At 43.7% G+C, this 12997-nt stretch overlaps 1 protein-coding gene across 1 annotated transcript in view; it reads right to left on the minus strand.

The window, feature by feature from the left end:
* Nucleotides 1-2085: 2085 nt before the first annotated feature.
* The window catches only part of LOC115113151 (girdin-like), an 86747-nt gene continuing 75835 nt past the window's right edge, over nucleotides 2086-12997 (minus strand). The window contains 8 exon segments of the mRNA XM_065012774.1: nucleotides 2086-3351; nucleotides 3354-3813; nucleotides 4003-4268; nucleotides 4667-4744; nucleotides 6243-6305; nucleotides 6613-6825; nucleotides 9803-9880; nucleotides 12499-12570. Coding sequence (XP_064868846.1) covers nucleotides 2855-3351; nucleotides 3354-3813; nucleotides 4003-4268; nucleotides 4667-4744; nucleotides 6243-6305; nucleotides 6613-6825; nucleotides 9803-9880; nucleotides 12499-12570 — 1727 coding nt within the window. The 3' untranslated portion in view covers nucleotides 2086-2854.

Genomic DNA, 12997 nt, shown 5'->3' on the forward strand with positions numbered 1-12997 from the left:
GGGTCACAGTCCTTTATATGATGAAGATGAAATGACACAGGATTCTTCTGGAATTTTTATCACAAATGGATTTATGTAAAAGTGAAAAAGGAAATGAACACTAGGTCATCATCACAGACAGAAATCTGATAGTAGCCACATACATACTGTAGACATATACAAAGCTGTGCCATTCAGCTCACACAACCTTCATGATTGGATTGTATGTCAATCACAGTTGGCATGGCTTCCCACGAGTCATTTTGGCATTTCAGAGGAACACAACTTAAAACAATCGTCCATTCTGATTGGAAGAAAAGCATGTTGATTGCTCCATGCACATTGTGGTTGACCTTGTTCTGTGCCCACATGCATTTTTTTCCCTTCTGTGCAGATTGTTGAATGTAGACATCAGTTGTTCCTCAGAAAGATGCTGCATGTGTATGCTCATTTACAAAAAAAAGTATAATTAGCATCAATTGGCAGACAGAAAAAATCCAGATGATTCAAAGTCACACAGGGAGTCTTCAGCGTCTAGTTTAAGTTCACCCATTTGGCTTTGCGTGAACATTGGCACTAACAGTATGTCCGTGTAGAGTGCATGTTAGCAGTCTGTCACACCATAGCAGTGCAATTTACCAGAAAGTCAGTTATAGAAAAACTATTGTTGCCACATGCTGCGTCTTAAGTTTTATTTCCTTGATTCAAGGAAAGTTTCCTTTTCTTTATTGAAGCATTGATTTTTTGTTAAAAAAAAAGAATATATAAAGATACATTATTTTTGTTTTACACAATCTTTTTTCACACTGAAGACCATCTCAGTAGATCAACTTTTAAATGGCTTCAGAGTCAGACAGACAGCTTGAAGGTCACTTTTCTCTCTGAGTTGGAGGCAGACAGAAGAGTGAAGAGAGAAGAGGACAGAAAAAGAGGTTAGCGGCAGATGACATCAGAGAAGAGGATGAACATATATATATGGACGCACTGGAAAGCAGTCTACATGCATTGACAGGGAGGGGTTTCAGCTGCTTGACCCACAATCCATGCAGCACTGCAGATAAGCTCACAAAGGGATCACAACCTCCTATAGAGCCACCAGTGTTTTTTCCTGAATACCAGCAGAGAAAAGTCAAAGAAAAGCCAGCTATAAACACGTTACACTGAGGAACAGGGAGGGAGTGTAGCAGGTCAGGACCTCCTGTAATTAGGGACGCCATGCAGACCAGGCTCCATTCATGTGCCCTTTACAACACCAGCATAGCATAAGCAAGCATGAACAGGATGGGACATCTGTTAAGCCACCGGGTTACCATGGAGCACCCCCCCCCCCCCCCCCACTGGACTCAGAGCAGCACTCACCACTTGAGCTCATAACGGTAGCCGATGAGTAATGTTTAGGAGCTTTGTTGCTCCCCACTGCTTTTTGACTTTCTGCGCTCTTGTAACACTTCCACATCTGCAGAACAAAGGCATGTCATATTACATCGGAATAAAGGCCGAAGTTAGTTTATACACAAGATAAATACAATAAAACTATTTCAAATGGCAAATACATAAAGCAGAAATAAAAATCTAACTAACATTACTACTCCTACGGCTTGTGCATACACGAGTGCTTTCTGTCCTTGAATATAACTTAATATTTAAAAAATATATATATTCATAAGCTAAAATGTGTTATCGTGCAATTGGAATTTGTATTGTGGCCATGAGTATTCAAGAGTTTACCCAGATCCAATACCATGACAACCAAGAGTAGAGGAATCTTCATTCACAAAATAATCTGGCCATCATATTTGTCTCAATTGCAAATTTCTCTCACCACTATGTATACTGTCTCAGAGCAACAAAAACACAAGACTCAACTATCTTTAAAATGCTCTCTCTCAAACGCTTAATATTGCTCTCAGGTCATTTTGTGAATTACGTTTCCTCAAAAACAATCCCTTAACCCCAATTCACCCAATCTGAATCCCCACATTGAGAGGGGTTTGATCAGAAAAATGAATGGAACAGAAAAATGTGTCATATGCACAAAACAAAAAAACATTTTCTTTTTTGATCACAACAATCAAAATGAGAGCATCAGAACAAACCAAGACAGAATAAAGCCATGCAGTTTAGTGAATATGCATTGAGATTGATACAGTAGAATTAGACTGGTAATGCAATGTGACAGTACTTTAGAGGACAGAGTTCTCCCACATACCAAACACCCAATAACATAGAGGGGAAACCAAATATTTTATCTAATTTTAATAGATGTGAAACTGCTTTCCTCTGAAGGGCTAGATTACATAATGACTCCATAAATAGCGCTTATTGGCAGTTAATGTGTTCCTCAGTCAGCCTATCATGGGACGTGTTCTACAAGCCTCATTGCTTTATTATTAAACAGAGCTCCATTCTAATTCTGGAGGACTTCTGACATGATGTTTTAAAGATGCACTGAACATCCAAATGATAGTTAATGTAGCTTTGCAGCATGTTTTCTGGAGATGTATTTGTGATTAGAAAAGAAATAGCAAATAATGAATAAAATAACTAGAACAGCTATTGATGTCCCCATTAAGCAATCATGTAATAGCTTTATAATGTGAGCCAAACAGAGGTTTGATGAATGAATACAGTGTGAACAGACCTCTGAAGCAAAGACATCCAGAGAACCCCACTTCCATAAGACTGAGGGAAATACCAAACCAGGAGTGATGAAAAGGGATTTACAAATCAGCCATGAAAAAACAAACATAAAAGCTCAAAGGAAAACATAGCATGATAGGGCTTTGATAATGCATGCAGAGTTCCTTCTTTCTCCCCGACCATCACCGGTCCTTAAGCAGGTCCCAGATCAGTAGCTGACCAGGGCACCACACATTCAGACACAGCCATACTCATACCACAACGATTGTTGGTCCTCTGGGCTAAGGGGTGGAGATGGGTCAGCATCAAGCACATGATTGGTGTCAATGACATGTTCCCCATTCTGGTCAGGTGGGCTGGGCTTTAGCCCATTTGGTTGGTTCTGGGCGGTTTGGGCAGGGTTGGGCCGGAGGTGGGTTTTGCCTGGGGGGCCGCTGATGTTACTGACCAGGGAGGTGTTGAGGGAAAGGAAGGTGTGGCTCTTGCTACTGCACCCTGTGAAGTCTGGCTCGCTGAAGATGGAGTCCATAAACACTGACTCCACTGTGAAGGACGAGTCAAAGAAAGACTCGAGGCTGGAGAGGTCAGTTTCCTTACAACTGAGGGGGTGCTGACTGCCTGTGCAGGGCATATTGACTGACTTCAGCAGGGACAGGGGCATGGGGGCTGGGGCTAGGGGGATGGACTGGTGGGTGGGATGTTGGGACTGGGTGGGGTTGTTGGTTGGGGGTACTCACTGGGCGTGGTGTAGGCGCGAGGCAAGGCCTTTGAGGAGGGTGAGGGGTCCACAGACACGGGCTGCCGGGTGTCTTTGGACAGCAGGTCATGGATGCTGGTCCGACGTGTGGAGCCCTCGGCTGTGGATATGACGCTGCTGGCCCGGGGCAGCATGGAGGAGGAGATGTCCAGACGCTCAGACACAGACACAGCTTTACTCTGGGAGGAGAGGCTGACCCGTGGCAGGACCATGCCCTTCACACGCGTACTCTCTGCCTTTCGTAAGCTGGGATGACCTGGTTGGCCACCCCTGGTGGGGCGGCCATCGGAGTTCACTGGCGCTGCCTTCCCACTGGCTGAGCGCAGGATGCCCCGCCCCTTAGTGCCGGTGGAGCCTCGCTCGGCCCGGTCTCTCTGCACATGCTCAGCGCCTCCGGAAAGGCGGGAAGACTCAGTCAGATTCTCTTGGCTGCCAGACTATTGATGGAGAAGAGACATTAAAGTTACCATACCATAATACCTGGGTTTTTATAGCAGACTTGAGTGGTGAAATAACTTCTACTCATTTCTTATCATAACACATCTGAAGCCTAAAACAGTACTCCCATCTAAAAATAGTACAGTAAAAGTTTTAATCTAGTGTTCCGGTGTGTTCCAGGCTGTCACCTCTGCAGGGTCGATGTGCTCCTCTAGGAACTGCTGTAGAGAGAGCACCTCGCTGGCGTTGCCTGAGGCGCTGCCATTTTTCTTCTTGGCCTGTGTGGCCTGGGGGTCCAGGGACCTCTGCAGCAGCATGGAGCTCTGGTGAGAGGAGTGGGACAGGGGCTGCTGGACAGGGCTGCTCCCGCTGGACCACTCCTCCTGATCCAGACTGAGGCTGAACTCCCCACTGCTCTCACTGTGGGGCCTGCTGAGGTTTCCGTTCAACGTGCCTGAAGAGAAACACACTACTGTAGGTGGGTTCTGCTCTAACAGTGTACGACTAACTCAGGTACTAACATACGAGTATCACCCTAAGGTGATGACAGGCACTAGATTTAAACCAGCATAGCTCAGAAACCTGCTTATTTGTGAGAACGCAAATAAATAAAATAAATAAATAAATAATAAACATGCCAGAACCTAGCCTGGACCCTTCCAGAACATATCTCACACAGAGAGAGGAAGAGAGTTACAGTATCAATGTTAATAGATTACAAAAGTGTCATTTTTTTCCTCTCCTTTTTATCCAACGTGTATGTATGAGAATCAACAGAGAGTACAATGAAGGAGGTGTCATATGCAGGAGTGTGGGAGAGAGGGGGTGTTCTCCTTAGTGATGAGACTGTACCTTTGGCCTCGAGCGGAGTGGAGTGGGAGGTATTACTGCTGATGGTCTTGATACTATGGAGGCTGGAGGCTCGTGAGGCTGGAAAGTGATAAGAGGACACAGATTGAGGACACGTCACACGGGTCAGCAGATGGTGCAGGCAGGAGGGGTGGCACAGTGCCATGCAACGCCAACATGCCCAATCACACAAAGGGAGTGGAGAGGGAGGGGCCACACAAACACGAAGGGAGGAATCATTCACGAGGAAGAACATGTTGTAAAACCTGATTGGAGGAAAGGAGGGGCCTTGTGATTGACATGACCCAGAGACCAACACAGGAGGGGCTCAGGTAATTGAGAGGAGTAGGGAATGGAGGAGAACCGGGGCAGAGGAATGTACCAAAGGATAGGTGGGCTGTATGTGAATGTGTGGGATGCAAATTGATACAATGTTGTTGCTGTTATTAGTGGTCTTCAGTTTGGTTCAGGTTTGGTGTGGCTGGTACAGTAGTCGTACTGGGGAAGCGATGTCTGCAGGTAGTGGGTGGTAATCATTGATAGCAGTGGCGGGCTTGTGTAAAGTGGTACTGTTAGTGGTCTTAGACAGATGTACACAGGTGTGTCACTTACAACAGATGCTACAGGGGACTCTGCACATAGCGGACGGGTCGAGAGCAGAGGGCGACATAGCCTGAGCACTGCTAAAGACCTGTAGGCCTGGCACATTCAACACACACAGCTAACTGGGTTAACCTGCTACCACAGTTGTTAAACACTACACTGGGCTACAGTGGTGCAGTTCACTTATACTTATATATACACTTATATAGCTACTTGTAGTTTGGCTCAGTTTAGGATATAATGCATTGTACTAGGTTATCTGCCATTATATTAATTAACTCACCAACATTACAGCACATCATAACAAAGTGCAAAAAAACAGTTGTGGAAAAGGTCATGCAATAAGAGGTACATTACTGTATAATACAACGTACATGACAGTGGGAGGACATTTTAGCTAGACTGCACAGAAAATAGAGATAATGGATACTAATTGTGATACCTGTGTGTGTGTGTGTGTGTGGGAGAATAGAGTAGGCAGACAGCCCGATCTACTAGCTAATGGAGGAATGCTGCTCATGACTTTTTGTTAAGCAGAGTTTACTGTTAATGATAGCATGCTGAATCTAGTCATTTAGGCAGATCTACTCTAACGCAGGGCTTTAAAACCCTGTTCCTGGACCGTCCTGTATGTTTTCTTTCCAACCCTAATCTAGCACACCTGATTTCAATTAGCTGGTTGATCAGCTGCATCAGGTTAGTTACAACTGGGGCTGGAGCGAAAACTTACAGTAGGGTAGCATTACAGGAACAAGTTTGGAGAACCCTGCTCTAATGGTAGCAAACTAAAATGTAGAGATATGGACCAAGCTTCCAGTGGCACGACATTTACACTTACTGTAAGGCTTTAAAACATTGCCTATTTTTTTGCCATTTGATATTTCATTCCTTTGTCTCCCAGTAATAAACTGGTGTAAAGCCCTGTGGTTAAATAATAGTAATGGGAGTTTGTCCTAAAGGTCAACAGTTCTCTTACCTTGACCTCTGAACCCAATGGGGTCGTCTGAGGATGCTGGAACGTCTTCACAGGAAGCGTTGTCTGGAGGAGACAAAGATGTGGAAATATGAGTTATGGCTGGAGGGATGGAGAAACTACCAGAGAATAGGGCTTATGAAGGAAACAAAATATGTGGCAGACAATCTTCTGAAAGCTAGAGTATGATGGTAGGCATTCACCAGTGTCCAAATCAAAAAGGAAAAATGGAGATGAAAGAAAAATGACATTTACGATGGATTAAACAATGACTTGCTTCTGAAACACAATTTGACTTGTAGTAAATACACATCCTAGATGATAGTTCACCACACCACCAAGGGGGATCGACTAGCGGTCCTGTAGTCTCTACCTTTGATCTTCAAGCTCCTCTTGGCCCTGTTGCCAGAGGGCAAAGTGAGGGTGGTGTAGTTAATAGCGTTAGTGGAGTAGGCCATGGAGCCCAGCTCCTTCATGTGCCGACTTCGGCTGCCCCCGTTGGCCTCCACGGGCCCCTCCAGGTTCTCTGTGCTGCCCGCCCACTGGCCCCCTGCCAGGGCAATGGTCTGCAGCAGGTCATTCATGGCTGGGGTGGAGATGGAGATAAATTAGCCAAGGGCACAGGGAGCAGCGCTAGGCTAGGCATGCAGTGGCTGCTAAGTCAAAGCAGCAGAATTCAGATGTGCCACAGTCAGTGTGGGCAAGCCCATGTCGGCAAGGCATGCACAAGAGCTGAAATGCAGCCAAACTGAAAGACTCAATAAAAATAGCAGAGTGACAGAAAAAAGTCAGGAAATTAGAGAAAGAAAAAGAGAGAAAAAAGCACTGCAAGGCTCCACTTCAATTCCTACATGGTGGCTGTGAGTGAGAGGTGGCGAGAGAAAGAGAGCAGTGAGGTTCTGCAAAGTCATGCCGGCTCTGTAGTGAGAGAGGAGTGAGGAGGATGACAGGCTGCGCTCACACCACAGGCAGACAGGCAGAGATACAGTATATGGATGGATGGATGGGTTCAGAGTCAATGTGCAGGCCACACACACACCTAGAGACAGCACCACCTTATACAGTACGGTACAGTAGAATGGCATACAGTACCTCTCGACTGCACTGTCACACATACAGTTGAAGTCGGAAGTTTACATATACCTTAGCCAAATACATGTAATCTCAGTTTCACAATTCCTGACATTTAATCTTTGTAAAAATTATATGTCTTAGGTCACTTAGGATCACCACTTTATTTTAAGAATGTGAAATGTCAGAATAATAGTAGAGAGAATGATTTATTTCAGCTTTCATTTCTTTCATCACATTCCCAGTGGGTCAGAAGCTTACATATACTCAATTAGTATTTGGTAGCATTGCCTTTAAATTGTTTAACTTGGGTCAAGCGTTTTGGGTAGCCTTCCACAAGCTTCCCACAATAAGTTGGGTGAATTTTGACCCATTCCTCCTGACAGAGCAGGTGTAACCGAGTCAGGTTTGTAGGCCTCCTTGCTCGCACATGCTTTTTCAGTTCTGCCCACAAATGTTCTATAGGATTGAGGTCAAGGGTTTGTTCACTTTGTTGTCCTTAAGTACTTGCCACAACTTTAGAAGTATGCTTGGGGTCATTGTCCATTTGGAAAACACATTTGCGACCCAGCTTTAACTTCCTGACTGATGTCTTGAGATGTTGCTTCAATATATCCACATACTTTCCCTCCCTCATGATGCCATCTATTTTGGGATGTGCACCAGTCCCTCCTGCTGCAAAGCACCCCCACAACATGATGCTGCCACCCACGTGCTTCACGGTTGTGATGGTGTTCTTTGGCTTGTAAGCCTCCCCCTTTTTTCTCCAAACATAAAAGATGGTCATTATGGCCAAACAGTTCTATTTTTGTTTCATCAGACCAGAGGACATTACTCCAAAAAGTACTATCTTTGTCCCCATGTGCAGGTGCAAACCGTAGTCTGGCTTTTTTATGGCGGTTTTGGAGCAGTGGCTTCTTCCTTGCTGAGCGGCCTTTCAGGTTATGTCGATATAGGACTAATTTTACTGTGGATATAGATACTTTTGTACCGGTTCCCTCACTTCATCTTCAAGGTCCTTTGCAGTTGTTCTGGGATTGATTTGCACTTTTCGCACCAATGTACGTTCTTCTCTAAGAGACAGAATGCGTGTTTTTCCTGAGGGGAATGACGGCTGCGTGGTCCCATGGTGTTTTGCGTACTATTGTTTGTACAGATGAACGTGGTACCTTCAGGCGTTTGGAAATTGCTCCCAAGAATGAACCAGACTTGTGGTCTACAATTTCCTGAGGTCTTGGATGATTTATTTGGATTTTTCCATGATGTCAAGCAAATAGACAGTGAATTTGAAGGTAGGCCTTGAAATACATCCACAGGTACACCTCCAATTGACTCAAATTATGTCAATTAGCTTATCAGAAGCTTCTAAAGCCATGACATCAGTTTCTGGAGTTTTTCAAGCTGTTGAAAGGCATAGCCAACTTAGTGTATGTAAACTTCTGACTGGAATTGTGATACAGTGAATTAGAAGTGAAATAATCTGTCTGTAAACAATTGTTGGAAAAATTACTTGTGTCATGCACGAAGTAGATGTCCTAACCGACTTGCCAAAACTATAGTTTGTTAACAAGAAATTTGGGGAGTGGTTGAAAAACAAGTTTTAATGATTCCAACCTAAGTGTATGTAAACTTCCGACTTCAACTGTACATCGTCTTGACCTAGACCAGCGATGGGCAACTTTGATGGGGGTGGGGGCCACAAAAAATCTGAACTCATCATGAGGCAGCAATCGGCCACTTTGCGAGCAAGACATTTTGACAGCGGAGAGAACATTTTTTTAGTTTTAGAGTTCATTTTGTGGAATTCTACACATTTTGCCATAGCGTAGAGAGAAATATTTGAATTTGTTAATATAATATCTGAGTGAGACTGACTAATAAAATCATTGGGGCCCCCCCGGCTGGTAAATCGACCATGATAACAAGTTTAGATAGCTGGCCGCTAAATAGCAATCCACATTATTGTTGTTGCTGACATGGACTAATTGACTGACGCACAGATTTTTTTTTAAATGCACCTTGTGCATTCTATTATTGTAACTCGCAACATTAAGTTTAGACGCCGATAAACCCCCTCCCCCAAAACAAAATGTATAACCTAGACTAAGACTAACCTAGAGTGCATCTACAGATACCACAACATAAAACTACAGAAAAAGAACTACAAAACACCACTACTACCACTCACATTACTTCACATAAGTATTGTCAATCATTGAAGAGTGTTAGTTTGTACTAATATCTACATTTGTTAGTTCTTGTATGTCATTACTTCGATTGTACACAAATCTAACCGAACAAAATTTGTTGTTAAGATAGATGTATCTACTATTGGTGATAAATTAGGGCATGAGTTTTGTTTATTCCTAGAAAGGACGAATAGAAACCAGCTTAAAAGCTATGAGAAAAGAAGCTAGGTGAGGGAAGCAGGAAGGCGCAGGCCAGAGGAGGTGGACGGAGGTGGTAGGACGCCAGGCTGTCGGAGGTCTTACACATGGACCGGCGGTAGATGTCCTTCGCTTTGTCTTTCTCCTTCGATCTGTTCCTCATAAAGGGCAACCATTTCACAGCTGTCAGTTTACAGCCAAAGCAGAGGGGGGAGAAACAGAAATACCAGGGGAGATGGAGAGGAAAAGAAAGGAGAAAAAAAAGATGGTTGTTAACGTTGAGAACCAGTGTACCGTTCTGAAGACTCAACTGGTAATAAAACAGTGTTACATAGATATCGGGGCAAATACTGATATGTATGCAAACAGACACACGCGCACACACACAAACGCTCACTCACTCACTGTTGAAACAAAACGCCAAGCACACAGCAAAGTGGGATGACTGTGAAGGGGGTTGCCACATAGAAGACCTCAGGCTGCTAACAGACAGAATACCACACATAGGGTGACATTTATTAAAGGGTGCAATTAAGAGAGTACAACAGTGACACCAGGGGAACAGCACTGCAGTGGAAGGAATGGCCACAGGGATCCCATTACTAACGCAAAAAAAATAGTAGATCCTGGGACACTGTATAGAGAGACCATTTTAGATTTCCAGCTCCACAGACACCTCCATGTGTTCTATTGATTTCTGTAAATGTGTGTGTGTTATGTAAAAGGTTCTTTAGTATAGCTATTAAAAGACAAAAGAAACATAGTTACATCAAATATTGCCTTTAGTATAGCTAAAAATTATTGTCAGAAGTATTACAATGTACTTCTAATCCATCTGTCTGCATATTTCAAGACATGTCATATGAGGGGGCAGAGAGGTACCTGAAGGGTTGGATGATACTTTTCTTGTGAATTATCTTGAAAAAGCTTATACTTAAAAACCGGACATCAACCAATCCTCCATCGTTAAGTCAATGGAAAAATCATATGCTTCATTATCTAAATATTGAAAGAGTGTGGGTGACAGAAAATAACAAAATGGTGCGATTTGAGGATGTGGGAGAAAGTAGTGCAGACACTGGAGATAGGGTCTGGGCAGGTGTGATGTTGATGTTTGTGTGCGTCTGTATGAGATAGACATATATCGACAGAGAGAGAGAGACAGAGACATAGATCTCTCTCTATCTATATATATATATCCATATACAATCCCAGTCAAAAGTTTGGACACACCTACTCATTCAAGGGTTTGTCTTTATTTTGACTCTTTTCAACATTGTAGAATAATAGAGAAGACATCAAAACTATAAAATAACAATCAAAATACATTTATGAGATTCTTCAAAGTAGCCACCTTTTGTCTTGATGACAGCTTTGCACACTCTTGGCATTCTCTCAACCAGCTTCACATGGAATGCTTCTCCAACAGTCTTGAAGGAGTTACCACATATGCTGAGCACTTGTTGACTGCTTTTCCTTCACTCTGCGTTCCAACTCATCTTAAACCATCTTAATAGGGTTTAGGTCAGGTGAATGTGGAGGCCAGGTCATCTGATGCAGCACACATGCGGAACCACACATGCGGAGATCATCCGTTCACTTATTCTGCATCTCACAAAGACACGGCGGCTCGAACCAAAACTCTAACTTTTGGACTCATCAGATCAAAGGACATATTTCCACCGGTCTAATGGCCATTGCTTGTGTTTCTTGGCCCAAGCAAGTCTTCTTATTGGTGTCCTTTAGTGGTGGGTTCTTTGCAGCAATTCGACCATGAAGGCCTGATTCACGCAGTCTCCTCTGAACAGTTGATGTTGTGTCTGTTACCTGAACTCTGTGAAGCATTTATTTGGGCTGCAATGTCTGAGGCTGGTAACTCTAATGAACATATCCTCTGCAGCAGAGGTAACTCTGGTTCTTCCTTTCCTGTGGCGGTCCTCGTGAGAGCCAGTTTCATCATAGCGCTTCATGGTTTTTGTGACTGCACTTGAAGGAACCTTCACAGTTCTTGACATTTTCCGGATTAAAGTAATGATGGATTGTCGTTTCTCTTTGCTTATTTGAGCTGCCCTACCATAAATATGGACTTGGTCTTTTACCAAATAGGGCTATTTTCTGTATAGCACCCCTACCTTGTCACAACACAACTGATTGGCTCAAACACATTAAGGTAAGAAATTAACATTTAACAAGGCACACCTGTTAATTGAAATGCCTTCCAGGTGACTACCTCTTGAAGCTGGTTGAGAGAATGCCAAGAGTGTGCAAAGCTGTCATCAAGGCAAAAGGTTGACTACTTTGAAGAATCTGACATAAAATATATTTTGATATGTTTAACACTTTTTTGGTTACTACATGATTCCATATGTGTTATTTCATAGTTTTGATGTCTTCAATATAACAATGTAGAAAATAGAAAATAGTAAAAAATTAAGAAACCCATATATACACACACATACATACATAGCTGGTGCATTGAGCAGAGGTTACATATAATGCACTACACCGTTTAATAGGTATGGAATGTGGGTGCGTTCCTCTGCCCAGGCGTTGCTGACACCTGCCAGATCTTACAACACCTGGATAGGTATTTTATGTATCAGCTAATCACATATGTTATAGCACTGTATCAGTCAATGACACAGCCGATGATGTGGCACGCAAACATTGGTTGATGCATGCAACGTCTAAGTAGGGGAACGCGACCATTGACTGAAGGATGAGACACGACATGTTGACGTGCCTTGAGTGACACGACAGCTCGACTACAAGCCCCGCCCAGCCCTCCCCTCTCAGCATACCATTAGAGGAACCTTGGTTACCCTGGTTACTCTGCACATGGGAGTGCTGCACTCTCTGAGAGTCTTTCTTCCCTATCGCATAGAGAGGGAAAAACAAGCACAGGAAGCATTAGGTTCACACAACCAGCCACCACACAGCAACAAGGGGCTACTGTCCTGGTGTCTCCTGCCCTGCATACCTCCTTGTCTACAACTGAGCCCTGCTCATGTTCTAGTGTCTGTGCCAGCATGTACTTTTCTGTCTGACCCAGTGTACTTCGGTTTCTCTGTCTGCGTGCATCATATTACAAGTGTCTGCATGTATCTGCCTCTGTCTGACCATGCATTTCCTGTGTTTAAACCGCATGTATTTATTGACATACGCTCTGCTCCCAGTGTCTTATTTAACTAATATGTGATCTAGTCTTTCTTCCCGTCTGTTAGTCCTTCTGATCAGAGGAAGGGACATATTGAGTGAGAGGAAGACCTAGTCCTGGACTCTTTTCTGGTCTGGAGCGGA

The sequence above is a fragment of the Oncorhynchus nerka genome, linkage group LG28, assembly GCF_034236695.1.
Source record: "Oncorhynchus nerka isolate Pitt River linkage group LG28, Oner_Uvic_2.0, whole genome shotgun sequence".
Taxonomy (NCBI): Eukaryota; Metazoa; Chordata; class Actinopteri; order Salmoniformes; family Salmonidae; genus Oncorhynchus; species Oncorhynchus nerka.